The following is a 27,983-nucleotide window of genomic DNA, read 5'->3' on the forward strand; positions in this document are numbered from 1 at the left end:
GTTAAAGGGTTGCTTCACTGAAAGTAAAACAAGTTATTACAAATAAAGCAAGACTCCCGAACATGGGGCGCTATAATTTCAAATTATATTCCAAACTTTTCTATACTAATTCTGCAACCAGCCCTCCGCGATGGGTCAAAAAGTTGTTTGGACCACCCCCACTTCACCTGTCTGTCATGCGACGTCACGAAAACCGCGATAGCTCCCCATCTGATATGACGTGCACACGCTGATTATGCATGACTTGACCGAACGAAAGAAAAATTCTTAGTCCTGATTCGGCGCCTTTTCGTAATTAGCCCTCGGATATTTGTCAAAGGTTTCCGAGCTGCACCGACTTCTACTGCCTTTCATGCGACGTCACAAAACCGCAAAAAAAATCATCGCGTCAAAGTGACGTGTACGCGTTAAAGATGCGCTGATTTGCCGAACAAAACTTAATTTTCTTCTGAATAGCCGCAGGCTGCCCCATTCCGAAAGGAATAAAAAATAGCTGCCGCCGATCGCTCAGGCACTAGCTACTTGCACCTGCCAGAGAGCACTGGTTTATTTGCGTATAATAAAGCATTTTGCGTGGCCATGGAACGTTTTCGAGCACTTTCAGTGCGTTTACGACTTTGTTCTGCCAACTCTTCTTTGCTAAGGATCCGTTTTAGCGTCATTCTTAAGCTTCCGTTGCATGCCGCCGCGATTTTCGACTACCCAGCTCAAGCTAAGTAAGGGAAAGTGGACCCATCGCAGACGCCGGCACTACCATTTTCATCCGGTTATCGATTTTCAGTGCAGTGGCTCGGCCCCATTGAATTCGTTTCCACTTGAGCGTGCCCCTCGCCTCTTGCTAACCAATTAGATAAGACGAGTCGCTTAGCGTAGGCAATGCTATTCGTTTTCCAAGCAAACAAAAGTGACCTCCTATGAACGAGGCGAGCGTTTGATTGGTCTCTCCAGACAGCACTCCGGGTGACCGCCCGATGCTTGCTTCGGCGGTTACGCAATGCTGACATCAGGAGATTGGAATAAAACATATCGGAATAGTTTTACATTATGGGGCCCATGTGCTCGCATAAAAAGCACGCACGCATAGACGCACCACAATAGTTTGAGGTCTCATTACCTGTGCCAATATACGCATCGTTGGCCTTAAATATCTTAGAGGAGCCTTGCAACGCTTTTTTTTTTACATGAAACGTATTTGCTATCAAAAGGCGTCACTTTCCGAGTAACATTAAGGAAAACGCATTGGGACGCGTAGCATGTACACGAGCGGATTTTGTGGCAAATTGTCGAATGTCTCAACTGCTTCATGGTTAATTGAAGTAGTGACTTAGCACAATAACAATCACTCGTCTAGGCTTGCACTTGAGGCCTTCTTTATAAAGAAGAGTTGTGATGGGTGCATAAGTGAGCCTTCTATCTCATTACTAGATGCCGGATTTGACTTCTTGCGCAACCGCTTTTGTTGTGCATGTGTATGTTCGCTTATGCTTGGCAAGCGAATGCGTGACAGGAGGAGATATACGTACGATTCTATCCTTCCATTAAACAGCTGTCACTGTAGCGCTTGTCTTTGTTCACCTTTCTTGTCTCTGTGGTATTTATTGCGCTAGATTAGTAATTTAATTATGGAAAACAAACTAGCCCAACGATCAGCTCTTCCTCCGTTGTGTTCATTGCCCCGTGGTGTTCGCATTCCTTCTTCGTGCAGCATGCTGACGGTTTACAGTGTCTGGCGGACTGTAGCCCTCAATGTTCCGCGCACCATATGTCATCGCGACGCAGTTCATTTTGCGTTTATCGATATTGTGATGGCAACTTCCACCTGCTTTGTTTCTGAAACTTGCTAAGTCGAAGGCTCTCGCAAGGCTTAGCGTCGAGTTCCTCTGGATATGCGTAGTGTGCTCTTAGATACACGAAGCGCGCCGATTCATCCGAAGCTGTACAGTGATCGTTGTTCTTTATTTTCATCTCTTAATCTTGGCCCTGCGTAGGCTAGCAAACCGCATCTGTATCTGGTTGCAACCCCTGCTTTTCCTTCCCCATTTTATTTTCTCTCTCCTTTACACGCAGAAGTAGACAAGAAGGCGCGCCTAAGTTTGCTGAGTTGCTCAGTAGCGCCGTAACAAAGAGCGTACCCGGTAGAGGAACTAACTTGGCTGTAGGACATGTTACACTTTTGAGGTACAGCTTTTCATAGTAGGTTCAAGAGCCAATGTTGCTTGAATCTGTTTCAAACGGAGGAAGAACTGTAAATTCTTCTCATGGCTGGACAGCGCGTACACTTGTGTGCTCGCTAATGGGCGTGGACTCGGTCTAGAGCTCGAAGCGTCGACTAGTGACGGTGCGCGTATCTTCCTGTTTTGCATACCCCATTTTTGTGGAAGCTGGCGTCGTGAACGGTTTATGCTAGAAATACTTCCCTGATCTCGGTGGCATGAGGCAGTCGACGTAGGACCTTCATATCAGAGACTTTGACATTGCAGCCAAAAAATGTACAGATGCGTCGCATTCATCTCGAATACAGGGGCTTTTGAAACGCGACAGCAGAGCTCGCGTTGCGCTTGTTAAAAATATGCAATCCTAGAATAACCTACGCTAACGAATCTGCTTGCGCTGAGATAATTTCAAATCTTTCGTTGAATTGAGAGAACCCGAGCCAGAACAAGCAAACAAGAGTTCAAGCGTGGCGGCCAGCTAAAGAATAGCGATATGTCTATATTGTGCTACTGAGAAGACGACATGAACTGGAGCAAATTACAGTCGTGGAAAAGTGGAAATTCAACAAATCTGAAATAAAAAGCGTTGCGCTTTTAAGGCCTGTAGTCCATATCAATTTTATCAGCAAAAATAGCTTCAAAAATGAGAATATTCTTGAAAAATAAACAGTCGTTCTGTGACCCCCTTACGTTATGATACCGTAACAAAAGATGGCTGGGGTTTAACAAATTGTAACAAGGAACTCAAAAAATTATTGTTCAAGTATGCTGCAAACTTATGGCGTATTATGTCACATATAGTTCTTACGAAACAACGATTCGTGCATACGCCTCAATATACTTATTTCTTCAAAAGTGATCATAATGTTTTAAAACTTTTTTACGCAAATTGTGTAGCTTAATGTGCCTTTTCGCTCGTTTATTTATTATGCTTTTGCATGTACGAGCAGGATGTATGTGTTTTTATAAGTGTTTTCATTATGGGTACTGTGAGGTTGTTTCCTCACCGCATTGGAATATTTAGCTCAGTCTATCACCCAATCATCTTGCGTTCTTTTTGGGTGTGTGTTTCATGGTTAGAGAACATGCGCGTACAGTTTTGCGTGCGTTCTGGCATGTTTGGTATCCAGGATTTGTGTATTGTCCTCCACTCCTGCATGGGCCTACTGTCCTAGAGTATTAGTAAATAAATAAATAAATTTGAAGACATACCATGAGAACATCAGCTAGCTTTAAGGCTTGGAATCGGTGCCATGCAACCTGTGACGGTCCGTGCCAAGTTCATAGTGTTACCGCGTGCTGCTATATTACCTGATGATCTGTTGACTTCACACCAAAGTGCATTTGCTAAGTGACGCTCGCACGGACAGGTTGCAGCGAACTTTTGCAAAGCTAGGTTCACCTGCAGCTAGCACCACTCCTCCTCGGCCTTCTGAGTATACATTGAAACTACTGTGCCCAAGTGACCATTTGGTTTAAGCGTTCCGTGAGTATCACCTTCGGTGACTCCAAGCCGGCAATATGATGTATGCAGTCGGTTTTTCGGCATGTGACTCACGACCAACTGACGTGGGCGCTTGTGAAACTTGACCACGGCTTCAAGAAAAAGAAAAAAAGCCACAAGATTTCTTTTCGATAGTTTCCAGGCCATTTCGGTAAAACTCTTCTGTAGCTGTCTGTTGTGTTTGGAATTTGCTTTCACGAGAGCTGATTCAGCACTAATTCGGATGGCCGACAGTCCTGGATTTGAAGTTTCCGGCCTGCGAGGAGAACGTAGACCACCTATTGTGCGACTGTCCTCGATTCGATATACAGAGTTGATCAGTGCTCAATCCACTGAGGCTACTAGACGATGGCCCACTGAGCGTACAGACGCTACTGGAACACTTACACGACCGATCACCGGCCCAGAGGCAGTAAAAGCACTTTCGTACTTCTTGAAAACAGCTGGCTTGTGCGAGTGCCTTTCAGTGCGTGGTGCTGTCCGCGCACGTGCGCACGTTCAATGCTTTCTTCTTTTATATGTTTTCTATTCAGTTGTGCCTCAACTCAAAAGGCTTTTCGTTCGTAAGCGATCTTCGTCATTGGCAGTCCACCTTTTGTAATACGCCCAACGTCAGCATTGGCTAGGATTCGTTCTTACGAACAATTCTAGCGCGTAAACTTTTCGGGCATACCGGCCCTGTTCCCTTCGCCCTGCGTGTGGTAGCCAAACAGAGGCTTTTCCTGTTAACATCCCTGCTTTCCTTTTTTCTTTTCTCTGTCTTTCTTCTTCTATACATCTTGCATCGCGTATGGCATATGTGTATATATATATATATATATATATATATATATATATATATATATATATATATATATATAGAAAGCGAGCGCATGAGAGCTAGTTTAATGGTACAGTTTGGACACCATAACAAGAAGCATGCACCTATGCTAAAAAAAAACTAAGAAAGGAGGCAACAGAGGGAGGAAGAGTTGCGCGCACACCTGAAGGTGCACACCAAGTCCATAAACAGTGGTAGTGACTAAGTACTGTAGCGACGCCACCATTGCTTTCTGCGCCAGCGGCGCGCATGGACATGGTCCAAGGAGATTTTGGCTTCCGAAGGCGGTCTCAGGTCTAGCAAGTTTAACCCCCTCAGGTGCATAAGCCAATAAGCGGAGAAATTATTGATGTTTAGTACTTTTTTCATTTGGGCCTCCGAAACAACAATGGAACACTTCTGAAAAAATGTTTCACTAACGGAAGCTAGCTATTTCCGTAAATTGCGCTCAGTAGGTTTGCAGGGACAAAATATGTGTATTGAGATGTGGTTCAAATTTGGCGACACACGTGTCCCATGTACTTTAGGGAGCTAACGTGGTCCGTAGAGGCTGGCGCTGGACGTCATAACGAGAACCAAACGCAGAACGTGTTCAGGCGTTTCTTGAGCCCGTCAGCAGCTGCATATATTTATTGGGGTCGAGCCCATCTTGATGCTGAACATATGAGAAGGAAAAGTTTCATAGCAATGGCAAAGAGCACTTACGTTGGAAACAGATAAGCACTTGCGTCATGACACTGGCGGTGTCACTTAGAGTTGATCCGCTGAACCGAGCCAGGGCAGATTGCACCTCCATGTGATTTGTCGATGATGGTGTGTAAATGAGTGGAAATATAACATTATTTTAGCGACTTACAATTTATTATTATTATTATTATTATTATTATTATTGTGCATTATAATCAGGCTATATGCCTGATTTTAATGCTGTATATGTGTTATGGCAATAAAGATATATTATTATTATTACTATTATTATTATGGAAAGATACAAAACACGAAGGGAACAGGTAGGGAGCAAGCTGACAACTGCCACCGAGAGGTCCCCAACGCCTGCCTACACTCTAAAAACAGTTGCACCCTTTGGGGTGTATATTTGTCCCACAACAATAATCGTCATCTGTCTTGCCCGCGTTTCCTTTCTTTAACGCTGCGAGCCCGGTACTTCCCAGTCACGAACTGCATGCGCGTTATCAGTGTGACGCAGCATTCTCGACAGGAAAGTCGGGAGCGCCGAGTTTTCAAGAAAGGAAACGCAAGCAAGGCAGATGACGATTATTGTTGTGGGACAAATATACACCCCAAAGGGTGCAAACTGTTTTTATAGTGTGCTCTTTCGGGAGGTGGGAATGAAATGAGGAGAAAATGAGAATATGATAGGAAACAAATAAATAGGAAAGAAAATACGACACAAACAAATGTCAGAGTCACAGACAAAAAGAGTAGGAACGAGGAAAAAAAATCCTATAAACGGGAGGCCAAAACAGTTTTCGGCATGAAACTTAGCAAGGCTCTATGGGCCTGGTCGCGTAGAGCAACAATCCCTCTCGGAAACAGGCAATCATCAAGGGTCGTACACTTGCGTCCGATCAGTCCATATTCCTTAATTAGCAGTGCGCGTTGTGAGACGAATGCGCGACACTCCAATAAAAGGTGTTAAAGTGTCTCACATGAGCCACAGGGGGTACACGACGGACGGCCCACACGTCCTTGACGATACAAACGTTCGCGCACCAACACAGAGCCAACTCTTAATTTCACCAACAGTGCTCTGGTACTACAGGGCAAGCCACGACCACTGTGGAACGAGCTGTTTGCAAAACGCTGGTCTGGGTGTTGCTTTAGTAGGCATTGGCGCATTAGCGCATGGGCGTTGTCAATCATACAAGAAATTTCTGGGCAGTCACTCCCCTTGCGAGCACAGGCTGAAGCGAGGCGACCAGCAATACCCACGGACGAAGGTACCCACTGGGCAGTGAGGTACACTGCACGAGAAGTAATTTTGTCGGCAGACTCATTATACTGCGTTGAATTGGGCTATTGGCATCATTTCTCAACAGCCTGCTAAAGACAGCACGGGAATGTAAGGACGACGACCTTCGATGCGCGTATTTCTTCCTGTACGTACCTCAGAGCAACATTAATCGCTGCCAACTCCGCAGTTGTTAATGATGATGGATGAGGCGTTCGAAACACCCTTCTTATGTCAGAGGAAGGGTAGAAGAAAGCTGCTGCTGCGCCTTGAACGACGCTGCTTACCGATGCGTTCGTAAATACTTTAAGTTGGTCTCCATATTTTTCAAATAAGTGCAGTTAGGCCACCTGGAATAGTGCCGAAACAGGCTTCTCAGACTTTTTCTGTATCTCGGGAATCGAAAGATGAATAGGGAAGGGGCATTTGTTGTATTTCTTCGGAGTCGTCAGTGAGGTAGTATCGTTTGAACTGCCAGAAATGGCAACGAACCATGCTGCCATTTTCCCCATGCGAGAGAACGGTTGCTGAATCAGCCGGTTAATAAGTGCTTATCCATACGATGCTCGATGCATGCGCTCGACGTGATATACCACTATCTAGTCTGCTTCCAGCCTCGGGGGCAGCTGGTGTGCTTCAGTGATTAATGGAACAGACTGTGCATCACGAGGTAAGCCAAGAATGACTCGGAGGGCAACACGATGGTCCTGTTCCAATTTAAACATCAAACTAGGCGGCATGTTCAACACTGGCAAGGCATACATCATGCCAGTAAGTACAGATGATTGATATACCTGTAGTGCTGTCATCTGGCCACAGCCGTCGCCCCTAGCAGTCAATGCGGCCATATATCGGAGTAGCGAGTGGGATCTGCGCCGCATAGAGGTGACGGCAGGGCGCCATGATAGGCGATCATCGATAACTATGCCCAGGTAGCTGTGCTGCTGTACCCCATCTATCGGTGTATCTCCGAGGTATAGCCGGCTCATGGTTCGACAAGTGCGTTGTCTAGGATGATACGCAATTACGGCTGACTTAGCGGGTGAAATCTGCAGACCAACTTTATCCACGTACTCTGCCGTGACACTCAGAGCTCTCTGCAAGATTCCACGTGAACCGTGGTGCGAAGGACCGCTGATCCGCAATGCGATGTCTTCAGCATAGGTTGCTATGCCTATCAGGAAGTCACATTCTTGAGAAAATCGGCTTGGAAGTCCAGCAAGTACGCTGAAGAGAAGCGGCGATAAGACGCTGCCTTGCGGCACACCACAGTTTACATTGCGAGATTCACTTTTTGCTCCTCCAACGCGTACTTTCATTTAGCGTTCCGAAATAAAATGGCACACAAAACAAAGCGAACGACCCGAAATTCCCGCAGTCATTAAGAAGAAAACAGTCGCTCTATATGGTACGGAATCAAATGCTTGCTGTGAACAGTGATGCAGAGCGCTTGTTTTCTCGAGCAGATTCAAGCGATGATACGAAGTCTGCAATGCTATCAAGGGCTGAACGATGGCGACGAAAACCACAAAGGACATCGGGAACGAAATTCAGTTCCTGTAATCTGCTATCTAGACGAAACAGTACCATTCATTCCATCAGCTTGATAACATTAGATGTTAGTAATATTCGCCGGTAGGACTTAAGGTATTTTGCAGGATGCCCGGGCTTTAAAACAGGTATCACCACAGATGATTTCCATTCGTTGAGGATCAGACTCATTCGCCACACTGCAATATGTTCGTCCAAGATAAGCTGATGAGAGGCATCATCGATGTTTCGTAAGCCTTGGTATGTGACACCGTCTTCGCCTGGGGCAGTGTGGCGTTTAGAACGGCTAAGCGCATAGCTAAGCAGCTCGAGGGTAAAGTCTGCCTCATCTCTCTCGCAAGCAGGACCATAGCAAGAGGTTTGGGTACTGTGACTTGTCAGAGAATTAAGGCCGCCGTTTGTGTTGTGACTTCACATAGCAGATACGAAAAGGCCTGCAAATGCTTCCGGGAAAATTTTCGGCGACCGGCCAGTCGTTATGCACAAAGCAGCAGTTGGATTCGTGCAGGTTTCGGGAGTACGGAGAGCCTTCAATATGCAGCACACACTTCCGAAACCGCTTGCCGTATGCAGCGAACAACAAAGTGCGGCCCAGCTCTTTTGATGAAGTTGTTTTGTGTGCCGCCGTATCTGCCGCATCTAGGCGGTTTTATACCGTCCAATCAAACCTTCGTTTAGAACGCTGCGCCCTCCTGTAAACGCAGCGTCGACAGGCGCGTAGCCTCAAGAGCTTAAGATCAGGGTTTGGTTTATCTATGCGTCGTCGTCGTCGTACCGTAGCTTGTTGTAGACACTCACTCACCAGTTTGAACAGCTTGTCGTGTGATGGTGCCTTTGAAATCAGCTGACGGGACTTGTCCCAATTTGTCACAGTGGAGGCGGAAGTGTGGTGGCTAGGAGCCTTTTCTGGGACCAACCAAACTGGTAGGTAATCTGAGCCCCATGGGTCAGCTTCACATGACCAGGCCAGGCGCATGTCTCTCGTTGATATTGCAAGGTCGATGGTGCACTGTTCCTTTCCTCTGCCGACAAATTTTGATTTGATTGACTGACAAATGATACGGTCATATCACACACACGCACGGGTTTCACCGAATCTGCTCTCGCCTTTGTATTACAATGACGAGAGGCACCCGCTATATATTAGTACAATCTCAACGACGATGTTATCAATGACACCTCGGCTTACGTTCCAGTACTCGCGTGGATATCTGAATAGACAGATAAGTGCACAACAACCGTCTGAAGTATCCTGGCAAATCTGTCAAAGCCGGAAAAAAGGCGGCTTCACGAAATAGCATCAAAGTAAAACCAATGCAGGCTACTGCATTGCAGTAGTCTGCATTGCAGTTCAAAATGCAGTCCAAAAGATATGGCTGCTAAACTTCTGCTCAGCGTGCTTGGAAACTTCTCACTTGCACACAGGAAAATGTACCCACATATTCGCATGCGCTGAATGGAAGCTACATTGTGTTTTAACAGGTTCGCACACAATAAAAGTTAAAAGGAAGGGTCACATTTGTTTTTCTTAGCTATTTCTTCTCGGTTCGAGGTGACGTCAAGTCGCAGAGAGGCCTTCCAGATACTTTTCATTACTTGGGCTCCAAGTTTTCTGAGCTCTCAACGGAGACTGCCTCCAGTTGGGGCTAGAATTGAAAGGCACTCTCAGCTAGAGCGGCGCCCTAAACTCCATACTTACTTACGGCACCTACTCGAGCGCTAGTAGGAGCGCTGCTTGAATGAGCAAAGCAGGCGTTATTGTGCAGACGCAGCTCGCAACTGCAAGGTGTACAGAAAGCACCCAAGAAAGAGAACTGGAACGGCAAAACTGCATACCTACCAGCTATGCTGCAGAAGCTGGAGCGCTGAAACGTAAAGCTATTCCAAATTTTTCTATTCGAATTCTGCAATCAGCCCTGAATAATGAATCCTTACCAACTAGCTCAGCTTTCTGTCGTTCCAGCCCTCCAAGGTTGGTGAAAAGCCTTTTTGGAGCACCCCCACTTCGCCTGTCTGTCATGCGACGTCACGAAAACCGCGATAGCTCCCGATCTGACATGACCTGTAAGCACCGATTGTGCGTAATTCCAGTGAACAAAAGAACAACAATTATTTCGCATTCGACGGCTTTTAGCCATTAACTCTCGGCTATTGGTCAAAAGTTTTCGGGCTGCACCCACTTCGCCTGCCTGTCGCTCGACGCCACAACACCGCGAAAACTCACACCGTCTTAGTGACGTGTACGCGTTAAAGAGACATGAATATGCCGAAGAAAACTGAATTTTTTTTTCTGAATAACCGCCGGCTGCCCCGTTTTGAGAGGAATAAAAGATGGCTGCCGCCGATCGCTCAGGAACTGGCTACTCGCACCTGCCGGAGAGCATGGGTTTATTTGCGTACAATAAGCCGTCTTGCCTGGCCGTGTAAAGTTTTCGAGCACTTTCGGCACATTACGACCTCGCTCTGCCAACACTTCTTTCCTGGGGATACGTTTTAGCACCTTCCGTTGCATGCCGCCGCGATTTTCGACCCGCCACCGCAAGCTAAGTAAGGCAAAGCGGACCAATCACAGACTCTGGCACCACGCTCTTCATCCGGTTATCGATTTTTAGTGCACTGGCTTGGTCCCATATAATCCCTCTCCACTTGAGCTCGCCTCTTACCAGCCAATTAAATAAGGAAAAACGCTCAATGTAGGCAATGTTATTCGTTTTGAAAGCAAGCAAAAGTGACCTCCTGTAAACGAGGAGAGCGTTTGATTGGGCAGTTCAGACAACGCTGCGGGTCACCTCCCCATAGTTGCGTCAGCGGCTACATAAATTTGACGTCAGGAGATTGGAGTAAAACATATTGCAATGGTTTTACGTTACACGGCCCCTGTATTTTCAATACTGGCACTGACGCAATGACGCAGAGTTTCTGCTTATAAAAATGCACATTTCGCCATCATTCTTCCTACGTGGTATACGCACAACCGGAGTTATTTCTTTAAATTTCAGGCCAATTAGTTAATGGATCATTTCACAGTATTCAGTGGACGCATGAACACTCAAAAGAATTTTCGAGGTGTGCGACAGAGAGACAGAGCCACACTGGCTTCGCCTATACACCGTACGCTATTATTATTATTATTATTATTATTATTATTATTATTATTATTATTATTATTATTATTATTATTGTGAACAAGAAAGTTCTAATTGAGAGAAAGAGAGGAGAAATGAAAGAGAGAAGGCAGGGATATGTTAATCACAAAAGCGTCTGGTTGGCTGCCCTGCGCTGGGGAAAGGGTCAGGAGGAATACAAAGATGAGCGAGAGAAAGAGGGAAGAAAGACGCCATGAAATCACGCACGCGCGCGGAGAGCACCAGTAAGTAAATGCGTCCGCACATTTCATTTGCCCTCTGGAATCACATTACTGACTTCACAGCTTGTTGGACAATCAGCGACGAGTGACGAATCACCCATTTGTCGCAGTGCATTGGACGGTGTTTGTCTTTGTGATTGAAATTGGGGACGGGAGCACAATAAATGCTCCATGTTTTCTTTGCCAACGCTGACATCGCACGCAGCACCGCCAATCATTCCAATTAGTTTGGTGTAAGCGTTCGTGAAAGCCACTTTTAACAACAGCCGGTAAAGAAGCGATGCCTCACGTCGACGAAGTTCGGGTGGAGGTCGAAGCTGAAACGAAGGATTCAGTTCTTGCGGTCTTGTGCGCCCTATATTTGGGGTGTTTCACTCTGCTAACGACTGAGGGCGTGCTAGGTGGCGAAGCCACCCTGCTACGTCTCTTTCCACTGGTAATCTAGTGATTTCGGGATCAGTGGAAATGATCACATAGACAAAGATGCGCGAGCACAACATCAAGGTGACCACAGTGCTCCCATTCCACTTTCTAGATCTGAAAGAAAGGAAAAAAATGGTAGGAGCAGCCTGGCAACTGCAACAGCAAAAGACACAACTACGTTTTATGGGAACAGAACAAGGGCTCTCAGAAGCAGCCAGAGGGTTCCATGTAAATAGAGGAAAAAGCGGCATGTTTCCCTTGTAGACACAAAACCGCTGTAGAACGCAGTTTTTCTTTGTCCTTATCCGTGTGCGTGCGTGCACGGGGATACCGCTCAAGACTCGGATGAGAGTCACATCCATGTACGAGTGAAGTGAATATAATCTTTTCTACTCTTTTTCATCATCACTATGCCCGGTTTCGTATTCATTTTCTGATTCCTATGTTGAAGGCCCACCTCACCGGGGCGAGATTATATCAAGGCCCACCATTCAGGTGATCACTAAACATGCAGCGCAGTACACTGCTTGCAAAAGTAATGTCGTATACGAGATACCCCTAAGTTGCCAACAGGTTTATATCGGTCAAACTGGACGGTGTTTTAATGAAAGGGCGCGTGAGCACAATTGGGCCGTAAATAACAATGCGGGGAGCCATCTGGCAGAACACTGTAAACGTCACAATTGCCGTCCGTATCTTCGCGACACCAGGTTTCTGGCATGGTCTAGAGATAGACTAGAACGGGAGATATTGGAAGCTTTTTACATTGCTAAGGCCGAGGGCACGTGCATTAGTTGCCCTTCAGTGACGCTTACTGAAAAATAGATAGCTTTTCTGAAGAGATAGGGAGGTCGTGATGTCACGATGGGCCATTCTTGGTTGCATCTATTTAAAGTTCCGTTTCTTCAAAAAACATTTAGTTGGAAGTAGCGCCTTGTCTGTCGTACATGTTGTTCTTTCGTCCGCGTCTTCGTAGCGCTCATTTCATCAAGTATGCATAACCAACTCACCCTCATCAAGCTTCTGCTACTAGGCACGAGTTCGCTGAAAGTCACTGATATGGTTGGCGTCTAAAATACCCCTGATTTATGTTTTTCCTGGTTCTTAGCTCCACTTCACGTTCACAAGCAGCTATGAACTTTAAGTGGAACTGTTCTTTTTTTTCTCTGTAGCCTGCAATCCTGAACGCTGCAGATACCTCTGCGCCAAGATCCAAAATTTCGACGAGGAAGGTGTTAAAGATGCGCACTGCGAAGGTACCCAGTGTGTTTGCAAGTACAAAAAAGGTAAGACAGTCGTCTTTTTCTTCGAGAGGACAATAAAAAAAAAAGCAGACTTAAGTTTTGCGGACGGCACTTGCATCGGGAAATATCAGCCTGAGTGTTTCGGAGTCGTACTAATAACAATTAAACTAAATTATGGGGTTTTACGTGCCAAATGACTTTCTGATTATGAGGCATGCCATAGTGGAGGGCGCCGGAGATTTCGACCAGCTCGGGTTCTCTAACGTGCACCTAAATCTATGTACCCGGATGTTTTCGCATTTCGCCCCCATCGAAATGCGGCCGCCGTGGACGGGATTCCGTCCCGCGACCTCCTGCTCAGCAGCCCAACACCGTAGCCACTGAGCTACCACGGCCGGTATAATAATAACAACGAAAGAAAACAAAACAAATAAGAGCTTCGCATTACTTATACACAATCTAGCAAATCCATGCGCAATTTTATAAGCAAGAGCTGGAGCAAGATTTGGGGGTGGATAAGAATGGATTCGAAGTAACAGGTGTGTATTTAGCAGAAAGAGATAATTATAATTTCCTTGGTATACAGAAAGCGCCGCTGTTTCTGAATGCATTCGACCAGTGTACCAAGAAGGTAGCGGCACGACAGCAAAGAGATGTTAATAGTGCAATGTCGTTGCTTAGCCTACAGAGGTTTTGTCAAGGAAAGGTCGCGGTATCAAACAATGGGCCGTGGTGGCTAAATGGTTTATGCTACTCAGAGGCTAATACATATTATGGCTCGAAGAATTACTTAGTTGGACTGGCGAAGAAAGTACTGAACACTCGTGCATGAATGGTTGTGGCGATCTGGCCTACCTCGCAAGGGTGATATGTCTACAAGTCGCAAGAATATTTCAGGCTTTTAGTGAGCTCATACAAGGTAGAACAAATAAATTTTTCTAAAGGAGTCTTTCGGACGTTTAATCTACCTCTTGAGTCTACTTGGGTATTACGAGCGCATTGCTGGATACCAGCAAAGCTTTCTTACACATATTCAATGACCTTTTTATAGTTAACCTGGCTCGTTCTAAGTTTCGTAGAGTGTTCTTCCTATTTCTAAATTCTTTCAATACAGATGACAGCTTGCTTCTGTTGAACAATTATTAAGCGACTTTCAATGATAAGAGCCTGGATAACGGGCGGTTCTGTATAGCGCCTTTTCCTAGATGAAGATAGCTGCCATGACATGGACCACATAACTCAGTCGCAAAAGAGGCAACTTCCTGATGACCCAATGAACACCTCCGGCACCTAATCTAAGACCGCCAAGGTCTCTGGTCCATGGCACAATTAGATAGCGGAAACTTTTGCGTTTGGCAGTGGAACTACCGTGGTTTCAGTAACATAAAAAAACAATAATGACGCAATATTTCCTAAAACTGAAAAATCCTGCACATGTGTTACTTCTATAAGAAACGTACAAAGAATAAAACATCCCGGGATACAAAGCTGCCCACTCAGCGCATGACGAACATCGCCAACCATTAATTTCTACGTACGTAAAGCATAACATTAAACGCTACGCTGAAATGGTACAAGACTGTTTAGCAGAGTATGCCTTAATAACTACAGTATATCCCAACAACTCACAACGACCTATCAAGCTGCACAACGTCTACAGTCCACTAAAATCTACGTGCAACCTTAATCAGATCTTCAAGCATGCTAAAAAAGATGAGAAGATACACGACATTTTATGGGGTCGACTGCCGTCTCATTTTATAAATAAATCATGCTTCCGTTGAGTGCTAAAATACTGCAGTATAGTGATTTGTACGATGTGATCTAAATCATATATGGAATTTTATGGTTATGGTATCTCTCACGTACCCTCCACACACGGGACCTTTTCTTGTACCTGCCCAGCGATCAAGTGTGTATGCTCCGTAAAAGACATTGATATGTACATCATCAGTGCCTTGCAATGACCTCATAGTTCACAGTGAGTGTCAGTGTCTACGGAAACTCTCGCGTCCTTTATAACTATCGAGCCATAGGTGCAGTTAGAAGTTTGATATCAGCCTGGAAAGGCTTTGAGGTGTAGTGCAGTTTACTCGCTTTCATTACGGCGTTCTTTGTTCACAAAGTAAGGTGCGTTCTATTCTGCACTCTTATTTATATATATTGCTAAACATTAAAGCCTTCAGTCTCATACGAAACTTGTTAACGTTTTATAAGGCGCGCGAATTTTGTTTCTTTGCCATTGAAGACCTTGAGACACTTGCTCTGCAAGAGGTGAGTATGAAGTCTCTTGTGTTCATATCGATGTAGAAGACCAAAAGATCGCTGCGTTATATCGTTGCCTCTCGACGCCACCAAGAAGTTATTTGAGCGTTTTCCACGTGCCAGACCACTGCACCTCCTATCCATACGTCAAATCAGCGTGGACAACAAGTAAAAGCGCTCACCCCACCATTACATGGAAACTGGAGAAAAGAATGAACGGCAGGGAACCACGACAACGAATTGATAGGCACAGTTAATTAGATGAGTCAAATCACCACCCAACCCTCGGCACTTATCCAGACGTCAACGCAGTGTGGACACCGACTGTTGCAGGGTTCAACGAAAGGCCCTTCCCCCATCCTTTACCTGGCACCTTGAGCGAAGAAAAGGAAGTGGGACAATGACGACGAGCGGGGTGTCGCCGGTTGCTTTCTTGCCACAGATTCCAAACCAGTCTCTTCGGAGGCGGAGTTACTGCGGGTTATTGCGAGCATCGGTGTAATATCGCAACAGAGTCGACGAGCGTGGTTTGCTGCTGGAGAGTATTGAGGCTCCCTACTCGACTCGCCTAGGGAAGACGACGGTAATAAAAGCAGAGACATTCCGAGAGTGAGGATAGAGGGCCCTGATGTGAACTTTGACGTTTAACTTGCTCCTGCATGAATTGGGCTTCCATAACTGGAACTGTGTAACTAAGCTTAATAAACTTTTTTTCCTTCATTTTCTACCACGTGACGTAGTAGTCGATGGGCTTAGTGGATTCCATGCCCGGAACGCCATCCTAGCCGCAACGATATGTTTACTGTTGTCTAGAGCTTACCGCTAATTCTTCTGACGTGACTTCTACATCAATTCAAACTAAATATGAGTTTTTTTTCCTGGAACATGATCAGGTTCATATTAAGGATCGTGGTACTATGTATTTCAATATTTATATTCATTACCATCCTCGTGCTGGACGTGCAGCACCTCCTTCCCTGGGGACGGTGGACTGCAATTGTGTCTCAACGCACCTGAAACGCCAAATAATGAGAGCTATAGAGTTTATGAAATCCAATCTACTTGACCTGGTTCGAGTTTCGCCTTTTATACATTTTCACTGAAGCAACAAAAGGGAACAGTGGTGGGAAAAAGGAGAAGAAAACAATGGAGTGTTCTTTGTCCGGACAAATTTTTCGAGCTGCTTCAGTTATAAAGGTAGGAGATGAACGAACTCACCAGCATCACTGTTTGCTTCGCTTGTTCTTTGAACGTATTCATCTGTGCCGCAAACAGAAAACACCGATGTGCTTATGCCGGATCACTCGTCATTGTGGCGTATAGTGACTGGTGTTGCGCTGCTTAACCCGACCACGGCGGCCGTATTTCGAGGGGGGTGAAAGGCAAAACAAAAAAAAACGCCTGGCTGCCGTGCATTGGGGGCACGTTAAAGAACCCCAGGTAGTCGAAATTAATCCAGAGTCGCCCACTACGGCGTGCCACTAACCATATCGTGGATCTGGCACGTAAAACTTGAGAATTATACTTAAGCAGATTCCATCGCCGTCAGAGGGCTGTGTTGCTTCTGAAGATTTCGAGAATGACAGGCGTAAGTAAAAATAGCAACATTCACCGTATATACGCGTGTAACAGCAGCACCCGTGTAAAAGTCGCGATCAGAACTTTGTAAGAAAAAAAGCTTGAAAACATATATTTTAAGATTAGCCCTGTATATAAGCCACACCCTTCATTTTTGAGAAGGCAGGCATTGTTATCTGTTGTATGGTGCAAGAGTCCCGAAGCTTTTTCTTTTTCTTTTTATCGCTGGCAAAACAAGGCAGCCGGCCCAGTTTCCGGCGCTTCCAGGTAGCAAAAGCACAGCCTCCGCTGCAGTCGCTCGTCTGTGGGAAGTCACCATTAATTCCAGCTGGCAGGTGACGCGCTACAGGCATAGCAAAAGATAACGGGAGCCAGTACAAATGAGTACTATAGTTCAACAAAGGCAAGTAGCACCGAAAAAAATTACGCAAGAACAAAATCATGTGTCTTTCTCTCCGTGATATGGCCGCATCCTCGATTTTCACCCGAAATCTTGGAATAAAGACATGCGGCCATTAGACGAGTATATATGGCATTTACAACCGACAGAGTGCTGCATTACCAACATTTGTGAACAAACAAACATGGGTTGTACTGTTTATGGCGTAGGCTTACGCACATCGTGAGTGCGATCACTTCTTTTCGGGACTATCTCAAATTTTCTTCTTATTCTCTCTTGCAGCGTGCAACGTGTCCGACTGCTATCAAAAATGTGCGCGCGAGAAATTTACGGCACTGTCCAAGAAAAACGCCTGCTTCACGAGAGAATGCTTCTGCCTCTTTGAAGACCGTAAGTTATGAAATTTTAACACTGGTTGCTAATAGAAGTGTCTGTAGAGTTGTCGGAGAATTTTATTAAGCTATCGCGGTGTTAAACACTCAAAGTGACTTAATGACAGCCATCATTCGGAGCCGTTGTATATAATTATGTCACAGAGCCAAGAAGACGACCACGACATAGCCGTATCACCGATGTAGCAGTGTTTCTTGTTAACTTTTCGAGGTCAGGATAACTTTTCGAGGTCAGCCACTTTGGGGGTAAAAATAGCGAGTATATGGAAATCGTAGAATTTCGGGCAGTCAAAACAAGAAAACAGAAATGTAAACATACATGATCCGCAAATAAAGGAATGCATTGATTGCAAGTTGAAGTGGCTATGTACAGCCTCTGGGGCAGGCTCATTTATTGACACAGCGCGTCTCCTAGTAGCCAAGGTGAGCCCCTAAGTTTACAGCTTCCGAGCACGGGGAGAAAACGTAGCGCTGTATAGATATTTACTTGTTCACGGAAGAAGAAAATAAACGCCAGGACTTGCGCATATAAAGAGACTGACAACCAATTTTCATGATACCCATTCTTTAATGCAGTGGAAAGCCTACCGGTCAGAATGTTTAATCATGAAGTACTAACGTGGAAAACGCCGTGGAACATTTTTTATCAGAAGTTTTCGGTCTCCACTGAGGGTGTAGTCGTTCACTAAAAGCATGCCGAGAACGATATAAGGTGAGCGCGATATCGATTACAAGCCGCCATTACTGGGAGGCACACGACAACTGTGGCCGTGTTGTAACAAAGTATAATTTTTTTAATCAGGTGGATATTCCTGCGATTCATGTTTTCCGAATTGTTAAATCATTTCTGCGATAATAGCTACGTGTTTGCGCAGTTTCTTGCCCAACTGCTCTGGTATTTAACCAGTCAAAACGAAACCAATCAAATCGAAAGCAAAACGATGCCCTTACGCGTGATATGGAGCTCAGCATGTGGCCGTAGCCACGTGTGCGTTTTTCATTTCTGAAGTATAGAACTATGCGCGATTGTCTAATAATATATCAACTGCAATTTGGAGCAACAAATATGCTCTACTCAATAACAGTCAACTTACATACGGTTTTCTCATAGCATACATCCGAAGTACCAAAATTCCACCGCCAGGTCGCGCCACTGACGGGTTTTCGATACGTCCTTTGCCAATTTAAAACTATAATTGCTACTTAAACCGAGCACAGCGTGCTGAGGCGTTATAACATAAAGCTATTCCAAATTTTTCTATTCTAATTCTGCAATCAGTCCTTCACGATTGGTCAAAACCTTTTTTGGACCATTCCCCCTTTACCTTCTGTCACGTGACGTCACAAAAACCACGGTAGCTCCCCATCTGATACGATGTGTACGCACTGATTATGCATGATTGGACCGAACAAAAGAAAGAATTAGTTTCTGATTCGACACCTTTCCCCATTAGACCTCGGCTATTGGTCAAAAGCTTTAGGACTGCGCCCACTTCACGTACCTGTCACGCGACGTCAGAAAACCACCAAGACTGACCGCGTCAAAGTGACGGGTACGCGTTAAAGATGCATTAATATGCCGAAGAAAGCTTAATTTTCTTTTGAATAGCCGCAGGTTGCCCCGTTCCGAAAGGAATAAAAGATGGCCGCCGCCGATCTCTCATGCACTGCCTACTGGCTCCTGCCGGACAGCATGGGTTTATTTGCGTACAATAAAACGTCTTGCGTGGCCGTGTAATGTTTTCGAGCACTTTTGGCACCTTTACGACCTCGCTCTGCCAACTGCTTTTTGCTGAGGATCCGTTTTCGCAGCATTCTTAACCTTCCGTTGCATACCGCCGTGATTTTCGACCAGCCACCGCAAGCTAACTGAGAGAAAGCGGACCAATCACAGATGGCGGCTCCACCCTCTCCATCGGGTTATCGATTTTCAGTGCACTGGCTCGGTCCCGTCGAAAACCTCTCCACTTGAGCGTGCTCCTCGCCTCTTGACAGCCAAGTACATAAGACAAGCCACTCAGTGTAGGCAATGTTATTCGTTTTTAAATAAAACAAAAATGAGCTCCTATAAACGAGGAGAGCGTTTCAATGGTCTGTTCAGACAACCCTTCGGGTCACCGCCCGATGCTTGCGTCGGCGGTTACGCAAGTTTGACGTCGGGAGATTGGAATAAAAACATATTGGAATAGTTTTATTGTTACACGGCCCCTGGATTCTATCACTATAAATCATGGTCATTTCATTTCCATCAACGTCTCACAATACATTCTGGCTCCAGAAGAACTTCAGTTTGGCCTAGTTGGTATTTACTGCAAATCATATTGACCGCAAAAAAGACGGGGACATAGGAAGAAAACACGTACACAGCACAGGCGGTAACTTTCAACTGTTTTATTCATAGCAGCCAGTGGGCATATATAGGCAAAAGGAACATGCGCAGATCGCGGGAAACAAGAATGCACATCAGCTTAGCGTGGCAACCAATTATCAAAAAAAATCTATTTCCGCTTGAAACAACCTAATGGAGGTATCGCTAACACAATCTTCGCCTTTCTTATTTATATGGTAAGCCTCCATCAGTTCACGTGCAGTCTGGTCATGGCTTCTGCCCAGAATCTTTATCTCCTCAAAAAGAGGTGCACAGCGAGAGGCATTGCAGTGCGCAGGTAAGTGCGCCAACTCATCTTTCTTTAACTTTTGCTCATGCTCCCTGGCTCGATCATTTAGGCACCGTCCAGTCTGCCCTATGTAGGACTTGCCACAGGCCAGGGGGATTTCATACACAACCCCTACATTGCATTTGGCATACGGCTTGGTGCGGTTCTTACCACAACCTTGCCTTCCTTTAGGATCACGGGAGGTGCGGGGCAGAGCCGCGCCAGCTTAAAAGGGGCTGAAAAGACAAGGGGGACTCCAAACCTGCCTGCCACCTTCCTTAGGTTGTGAGCGACCCTGTGGACATACGGTACTACTTCAGGTCTTATGGCCATAGAAGTCGTCCTCACCCTTGCTTTGCCCCTAGATCCTTTTACCTTCTGCAGGAGGGTTTCCACCACTGGCGTTACCATCGAGTCAGGGAACCCTGCCATCTTAAGACGGGAAATCTGATTGTCAAAGGCAAGCTGCATCTTGTGCACACACGATTTGCGGAGAGCCGATTCTAAGCAGAGCATCGCTACTCCTCGCTTAACAATCTTTGACTGGGAGGAGTCGTATGGCACCAAGCCCTTTTGTGCCCGAGGGAAGTACTGCCAGCACGCGTGACCTTTAGCAAAGGAAATGCGTAGGTCTAAAAAGCGCAGGGAATTGTCGAGTGGAAGTTCGTGAGTAAAAGAAAGCCCTTTGCCAAGTTGTTTAAAAACGGCTAAAATGCTGTCACAAGAAGTTAGACTTCCTTGCCCGTTAAAAACAATTAAAAAGTCATCCATATACCTAAAAACTTTTAAAATGTTTAAAAAGGCCCCCCCAAACGCCTGATCAAGCGCTTTGTCAATGGTAGCTAAAAAATTGTTACACAAAAGCGGCGCAAGCCACGAGCCGAGTCTTTCTTTAACTTTTGCATGAGCAAAAGTTAAAGAAAGATGAGTTGGCGCACTTACCTGCGCACTGCAATGCCTGTCGCTGTGCACCTCTTTTTGAGGAGATAAAGATTCTGGGCAGAAGCCATGACCAGACTGCACGTGAACTGATGGAGGCTTACCATATAAATAAGAAAGGCGAAGATTGTGTTAGCGATACCTCCATTAGGTTGTTTCAAGCGGAAATAGATTTTTTTGATAATTGGTTGCCACGCTAAGCTGATGTGCATTCTTGTTTGCCGCGATCTGCGCATGTTCCTTTTGCCTATATATGCCCACTGGCTGCTATGAATAAAACAGTTGAAAGTTACCGCCTGTGCTGTGTACGTGTTTTCTTCCTATGTCCCCGTCTTTTTTGCGGACATTCTGGCTCGTTGTCAGTCCCTTTATGAGCGGCTGCACCGCTACGCGATGAGGCAGCGCTTCGTAAGCTTTAATACACGCAATTCCCACGATGAAGCAAGCAGTGACGTGCGGTCTCATGTGCCACAAAGCACTCAGCCGAAACGAGTTAGAAATGTCGACAGCATGCAGGAATTGAACAAGAGAACTCACATGACATGTTGTCGACTACTTCAGGGATGCAACATCCAGGCGCACTGCAGGGTCGTATATAGGTGAAGCGATGCATGTGTTGATGGTAATATGTAATCGCTGACGTTAAAACGCAGCATCATGCCAGCACTAAATGCCTGCACTTGCTCGAGGAGGGACGAATGCGTTAACAGTTAACAGCCCATGCAGGCGCCGCGCTCAGATGTTGGGATGTCGTTAAAAAATAAAGGCCAGGCCTCCATTTACGATGCGCTGCTTTTGTCGCACGCAGCTGTTTTCTCCGAGTCAGCTCTATCTTCTGAACATGACTGTGGAACCTCGCTACTGCCAGCATTACAGCTTAAATCATTTTTTTATCGCTGCGGTTCACTGTCTCTTATGAGCTAGAAGTCGGCGCGCTGTGGAACCAGGCGAGCAAGAAGTACTTTCTTGAAGCTCTATACAAGCTCTCCCAAGAAAGGAAGATTCGTCTTTTATTCCCAGCCTGACAACTAACGACGGTCGCTTGCTTAGCTATGGAAACGAAAGTTTGACGAGTGCTTTGCTTTAGGGACGTTTTCTTCGCTAGAAATCTGCATTTGCTATTACAGATGAGTGAATAACGGCGGACAATGTTGTCTATGTTGTCGGCCGTCGCAATCGTCGTTCATCGAAATTATTGCGCACTGAGTGTCATTTGTTTTTCTGGCCACAAGTTCGCCCAATAAAGAGCTACACTCGTGAGTCACAGCTTCGGAACACACTGCTTGTTGACCATCACTGTACAACGTGATGTCATCACCGAGAGATGAGATTATCTAAACGCCGATATTTGAAGCTGCGGCTTTTGATACCGCCCAACTTCTTGCACATACTTCTATAGCACGATAGCCGCCTATCTGCGCAGGACACGTCCCCTACCCATATCCGTTAAGGATAAAATAAGCGTACCACTCACTTATACTAATGTTGTCACCTTTGCATTGACAACGGCGCATATATATAGCACGTTGTTCACCTAAAATTTCATTTCAAGCCGTAATGTGGTCACTTCGTTCCTTTAGCTAGGGTGTTCCTATCTAAATACATGTAAAAGGAGAATTCGTTTTTCTCTGCAACCACTGCACTGAATTTGACGAGGTTTGTTGCATTCAAAATAAAAACTTAAAATATAGTGACTGTTGGTTTCGGATTTTTGAGTTAGATGGTCAATTTTTTATTGAAAATTGGCAAAAATAGAAAATCTTGAAAAAACAAAGCTATCATGTTTACAGCCCTGTAACCAAACAACGAAAAACGATAACACAATTCTGTGATTCGCATCTGATAGTACATCTAAAGCGAACAAGAAGAAGAATAGAATTTATTGATAGGAAAGACAGAGAGGTCGACCTGAGCTAGTGCGCTCTAGTCTAAATTGATATGTTACACATGAATATAAGAAAATTTAGTAATATGGAAATACAGCTTTTGCAGAACCCTTGTAACCAACGTAACATATTCAGGTAAGATGTAAAATGACACATCGAATTTGTCCGCTTTGAATGGTCTAATGGGTGCCGTTTACAGAAGCGTGATATCCATTCTTGGTGCAGAGCTATAAATTTGTAACTTCGCGCTTCTATATTTTATAAACTTTCGAATTTTTGAAAATCCTTTTAACAAAATTAAAGCCATAAATCAAAATTCCGCTTCCAACAGTCACTAGAATTTACCTTTCTCTCTCAAATGCGGAAAGATTCATTAAGATTGGTTCAGGAGTTATCTCAGAAAAGCGCTTCTGCGTTTTACTCCTATTTGAATAGGCCGCGTCGGAGTTGGGCCCGAGCTAAAGCTTCGTCTTAAAGTTTAACGTTGACTGCCGCAATGTGTGTGAACACTGCTACTTTCTTTTTTTTTCAACTTTTTCCAGCTTTCCCTGTGTCTAGCATCGCGAGCGTCCAGACGGCAGCTTCTTATTCCCCCCCCCCCCCACCTTTTTGCTTGTTATGAGAGGGGAAATAATGCGACTCATTCTCGCAAATCGGTTCTCAACAAGGCTAACCCACCACTTGTTCGAATCTATGTGGACTGAATAATTAAGTGCTAAACAACTAAATGTGATGCATACAATTACTTCGATTGCCATCCTCTCCATCATGTAATACCGTAGAATGTATTTGTTGATGCACCACACCATTCACGTGCTATGCCGAGCTGCAAACAGTAGTTCATGCGCACGCACACTGTGACACGTTGATGAAGCGATGTGTTGAGTACCATGCCAATGTTTGGTCCTTGTTGAGGGAAAAATGGTGAGGAGACGCGTATAAGCACAGTGGAACACACCCTTCTTGGGGTATTGACTAATAATGGGAACACAGCTAGTTGAATGCGAAAGTCGTAAGTCTAAATTAAGAAACCTAACGAAATCTAAGGAGCTTCTGCATACCATGCGGAATTCCATGAACAGCCATGTGCGCTTTATGGATGTGTCTGAGCGGGTATTTGATGCACAGGTTTTACGTCGCGATTTATTATTTGACACGCAGAACGGAGCTGCGCTCACTCGCACTACTTTGTAAATCAAGGTTTGTCTTAATGTCATTGAAGCAGGCTACGGCTTCTGCAATCACGGAGCTTTCACTTAGACAAAGGGAATCTAACAAAAAATAGGATTCCAGCAAGGAGAGCTAAATCTTGCTGCGAATTAAGCCAGACGGGGAAAACGCTGCTCTATCTCCACTGACTTCCGCACGCGCAAACTGTCAGTAGGAAACTGAAGTCTTGGAAGGTTCGGTCTTTGTCTCGGAAAGCGGAAACACTGTTCAGAGAGCAAGTTAGTACTGAAGCCATCACGTGAGGGCCGTGGTGTAGGGAACGCTGCCCAGTGCAGCAATGCTGAGAATGGTAGTACTGTAGTACTGCCACCGCCGGCATGACACGCGTGTTTCACCGCCTGTGTTCGTGAGGCCTTCGGCTACATTTCATTCAGAAAGTGAATACTATCACTGTACGTGTGAAAGAGGCAATAACGCATGGACTACTACATGCTTTGCGACTTTCGAGCCTGTATGCTGTGGAGAAAGCGCGTTTTCTTACATTACCAAGAAGAAATTAATTAAAAAGTATCGGCGCCCCTAAAATTGTACCTAATTCGCGTCGTCCAAATTAACGAAGATTATAACAACGCGAGACAGTATATGAGGCGGCCAGAAAAAAATATTTTGCCACGTAAGGAATGCTATGTTATATATAAAGCTTTACATTTAAGCTATACTGAACATATTGAGGTATACATGAGCGGCTTGATCAAAGTGAGTATATACCGCTTAGCGGCGGGGATAGAAAAGTATGACTGAACCATCTAGTCGAGTAACTAACTAAATCATGCCAACTGTTCTATTGGCCAGCGTCTTTATTAGTTTGCCTGAGCTAGCATAGGAAGTTTCAGAAATAACTTCAATAAGCAGCTTTGGGCAAAAAAAAAAGAACACGCACACCTTTGTACGCCTTTTGCATTCTTTTATACTCTCTTTGCGTTCTTTTGTACGCCTGGCCTATAGCGTCCGTTGACCTTGGGCCCCTTATTTCTAAAACCCTCAAGTGAACTCCTCACGTGCTTGCATGTTTTTAAAATTCGATAATTTTCTGTCTTGCTTGCATGGTTGCGCTGGGTGCCACTGCCTCCTGTAACTCTTTTCGAAGCCTCCCTCGTCCCAAGAATCGCCCACATCCACGTGATATACTGTAACTACGCTAATATTTTCACACTGCTTATGTCGCAGCAACACTATTGAGTTTAGAAGAAGTAGATGAGCGTGCCGCTGGCCGATGAAATTAAAAAAGGTGGGCGCGGAATTGCAGAACAGAGCAGGTCTACACGCATTGCATGACTGCCATGAACGCTTGAATAAGTTTCATATGGCTTTGGACTTTCAGTCCTAGTTTGTGCAAGGCCAAAATAAAACGTTTAATGGGGTTAAAATAAAGGAGTTGGTAGTAAAATGGAGGGGAAGGTGGTGATCAGGAGATGGCACATGAGTACGTGCCTTCGGTTCGCCCGCCTTTGTGTCATGTTGTTTCCCGGAATAAAGGGAAAGGTTTGAAGATATCGACACAATGAAACAAGGGTACCTTGAGGCCAACCCCAAGTAAGCGTGCTGTTCGTGTTACGCAGGATGCGAGAAGCGCAGTTGCGTCGAAGGTTGCCCGGGGAGGCGCCGGCAGGACGATGGCGTAAAGGGTGTCTGCATCGGAAGTGGGTGCAGCTGCACATGGGCCTGAAAGCGCACCGTGGCTCGTCAGCCAAGTGCACAACGCTCGCGGCGGCGTGGGTTCAAGGGCTCCTGTGTGCATAAAATGTAAAAAAAAGTAAATACTGTGTCTGTGAACGCTCATCAGAACAAACCTCATTCGTCGTCAATAAAACTTCGGCCCCATACAACGTCACAGAGGAGAATGTTTGCCTTGGCGGTGAAATTTGATATTGCAGCAAGCGGACACGTGTTAACTATATTTAAAAATGACAAATAGCGAGGTTACGTGTGGCACAGCTCTATAATGTCATGAAATATCGGCATATTAAAAAAAAGGACAGCTATTCCGCTGTGTGAAGATGGAATGGCTGCGAAAGCTGACGACAGTGAAAGCTCTGAAAGGAAAAGCAAAGTGCTTTCACTGCCTTTAAATCTTCACAGACTAGAACGGCAGCCCGGGTTCGCGATTGTGTTTTTCGTTCAGCATCATGGGAACATTCTTCGTCGGTGGTCGTTTCGCGCCGGCGCGATTTAGATTCTCATGGCTGTTCCCTCCGGCGCTCCTCGTATACGCATGTTGTTCTTCGGGTGTACGAACTATACTTGTCCGTCCCATCGATGACGCAGCTGTTTTTTAGCGCCGACACCTCTTCTGCTTATATACTGCAATAACCTTAACGTCACGCTATTGTTCACGGCGAGCGTTCTAAAATGTTCTGCATTTTGACATTCGCGCCACCGCACTGCACCCGTATAAGTCCGTTTCCGTTGCCGTACGCCGGAAAAAACTACAGAAGGTTAGTCGTATACAGCGTTCGCTGTAAGAGAACACGCAACAAGATACCTTCATGAGTGCATTTTTGATCTCGTAGACAGCTGCCATACGCTGCATACGACCGAGCAGCACCCTATCCAAAACCTATGAAAAAGAAAGGAAAGCTAACTGTGCCTAGGTGTGAGGAAGTAATTATTTGGCAAAGCAGTTGATATTAAGGCACATAACAACCCGAATCGGCGTATCGTAATAACGAAGCACGTGATAACAATCTCTTTAAGGACAGACAGCTTTATGAATCCCTTTCCTGTGCCCTAAATATAAGTGCTGGCTAAATGGTTTAGTAAAGAATGTGTATATGCAACGTCAACATTTCTTTAAAATGTAAAGAGCGAGAGAAAAACGCAAGGAGAGGATAGGCAAGGAAGTCAATCAGGTGAGTGTATGGAAATACTACAAGATCAAGCCCTACGCACTCGGTGCATTTCAACACCAGCAACAATTGCCATAGCGAGACACCCCATCATCTTGTTCATGCTAGACACTGGCAAGTTCACTGGAATGGAATGCGAATGGTAAGAAGCGCGTTAAAAAAAAGACATGGGATGGGCTCATGTTTGTGTTAGTACCAAACAATGAATGTATAGTGGATTAAGAAAAAGAATCTGCATGAAATTGCTCGCTGGGAAGACCGATAAAGATGCAGAGTGATGCAACTTGAGCAATAAAGATATCGAAAGGTGCAAGAATTTAGAAGAAACCAAAAAAAAAATGAATCCTAGGGACGATACATCACATGTCGACGTAGGCGTCGAAGTCGCTAGTTATAACGATCTTATTTTGGAACAGCTCTGACAGCGTGTACGCAACAATGGTTGGTTGCGTACTGTCTAAATGCTTATAAACTGCGGCCTTAATCTCGCGAAACGGTGTGAAAACGCACTAACTGCGAAAGTGAAACATTGTTCGCGGAGATGCATTGGTACGATCGGCCAGCGGGGGTAGCCTCTTCTGCATCACTGCGATGAATCGCTTTTTGAATCTGACAATGCGTCCCCTCGGACAGAGCTGCGGCGACAGCAGCGCGAGAGAGGTTTGGCGGATCGAGTGTTGTTTGTCAGTCCACTGC

The 27,983-nt window shown here is 45.3% G+C and overlaps 1 protein-coding gene across 1 annotated transcript in view; it reads left to right on the forward strand.

The window, feature by feature from the left end:
• LOC135917568 (uncharacterized) overlaps positions 1–26,282 on the forward strand; it is a 141,219-nt gene extending 114,937 nt beyond the window's left edge. The window contains exons 3-5 of the mRNA XM_070539761.1: positions 13,023–13,136; positions 17,620–17,727; positions 26,001–26,282. Of these exons, the coding sequence (XP_070395862.1) occupies positions 13,023–13,136; positions 17,620–17,727; positions 26,001–26,107 (329 nt within the window). The 3' untranslated portion in view covers positions 26,108–26,282. The remainder of the gene's footprint in view (positions 1–13,022; positions 13,137–17,619; positions 17,728–26,000) is intronic.
• Positions 26,283–27,983: the final 1,701 nt, after the last annotated feature.

This window comes from Dermacentor albipictus, chromosome 5, assembly GCF_038994185.2.
Source record: "Dermacentor albipictus isolate Rhodes 1998 colony chromosome 5, USDA_Dalb.pri_finalv2, whole genome shotgun sequence".
NCBI classification, from domain to species: Eukaryota; Metazoa; Arthropoda; class Arachnida; order Ixodida; family Ixodidae; genus Dermacentor; species Dermacentor albipictus.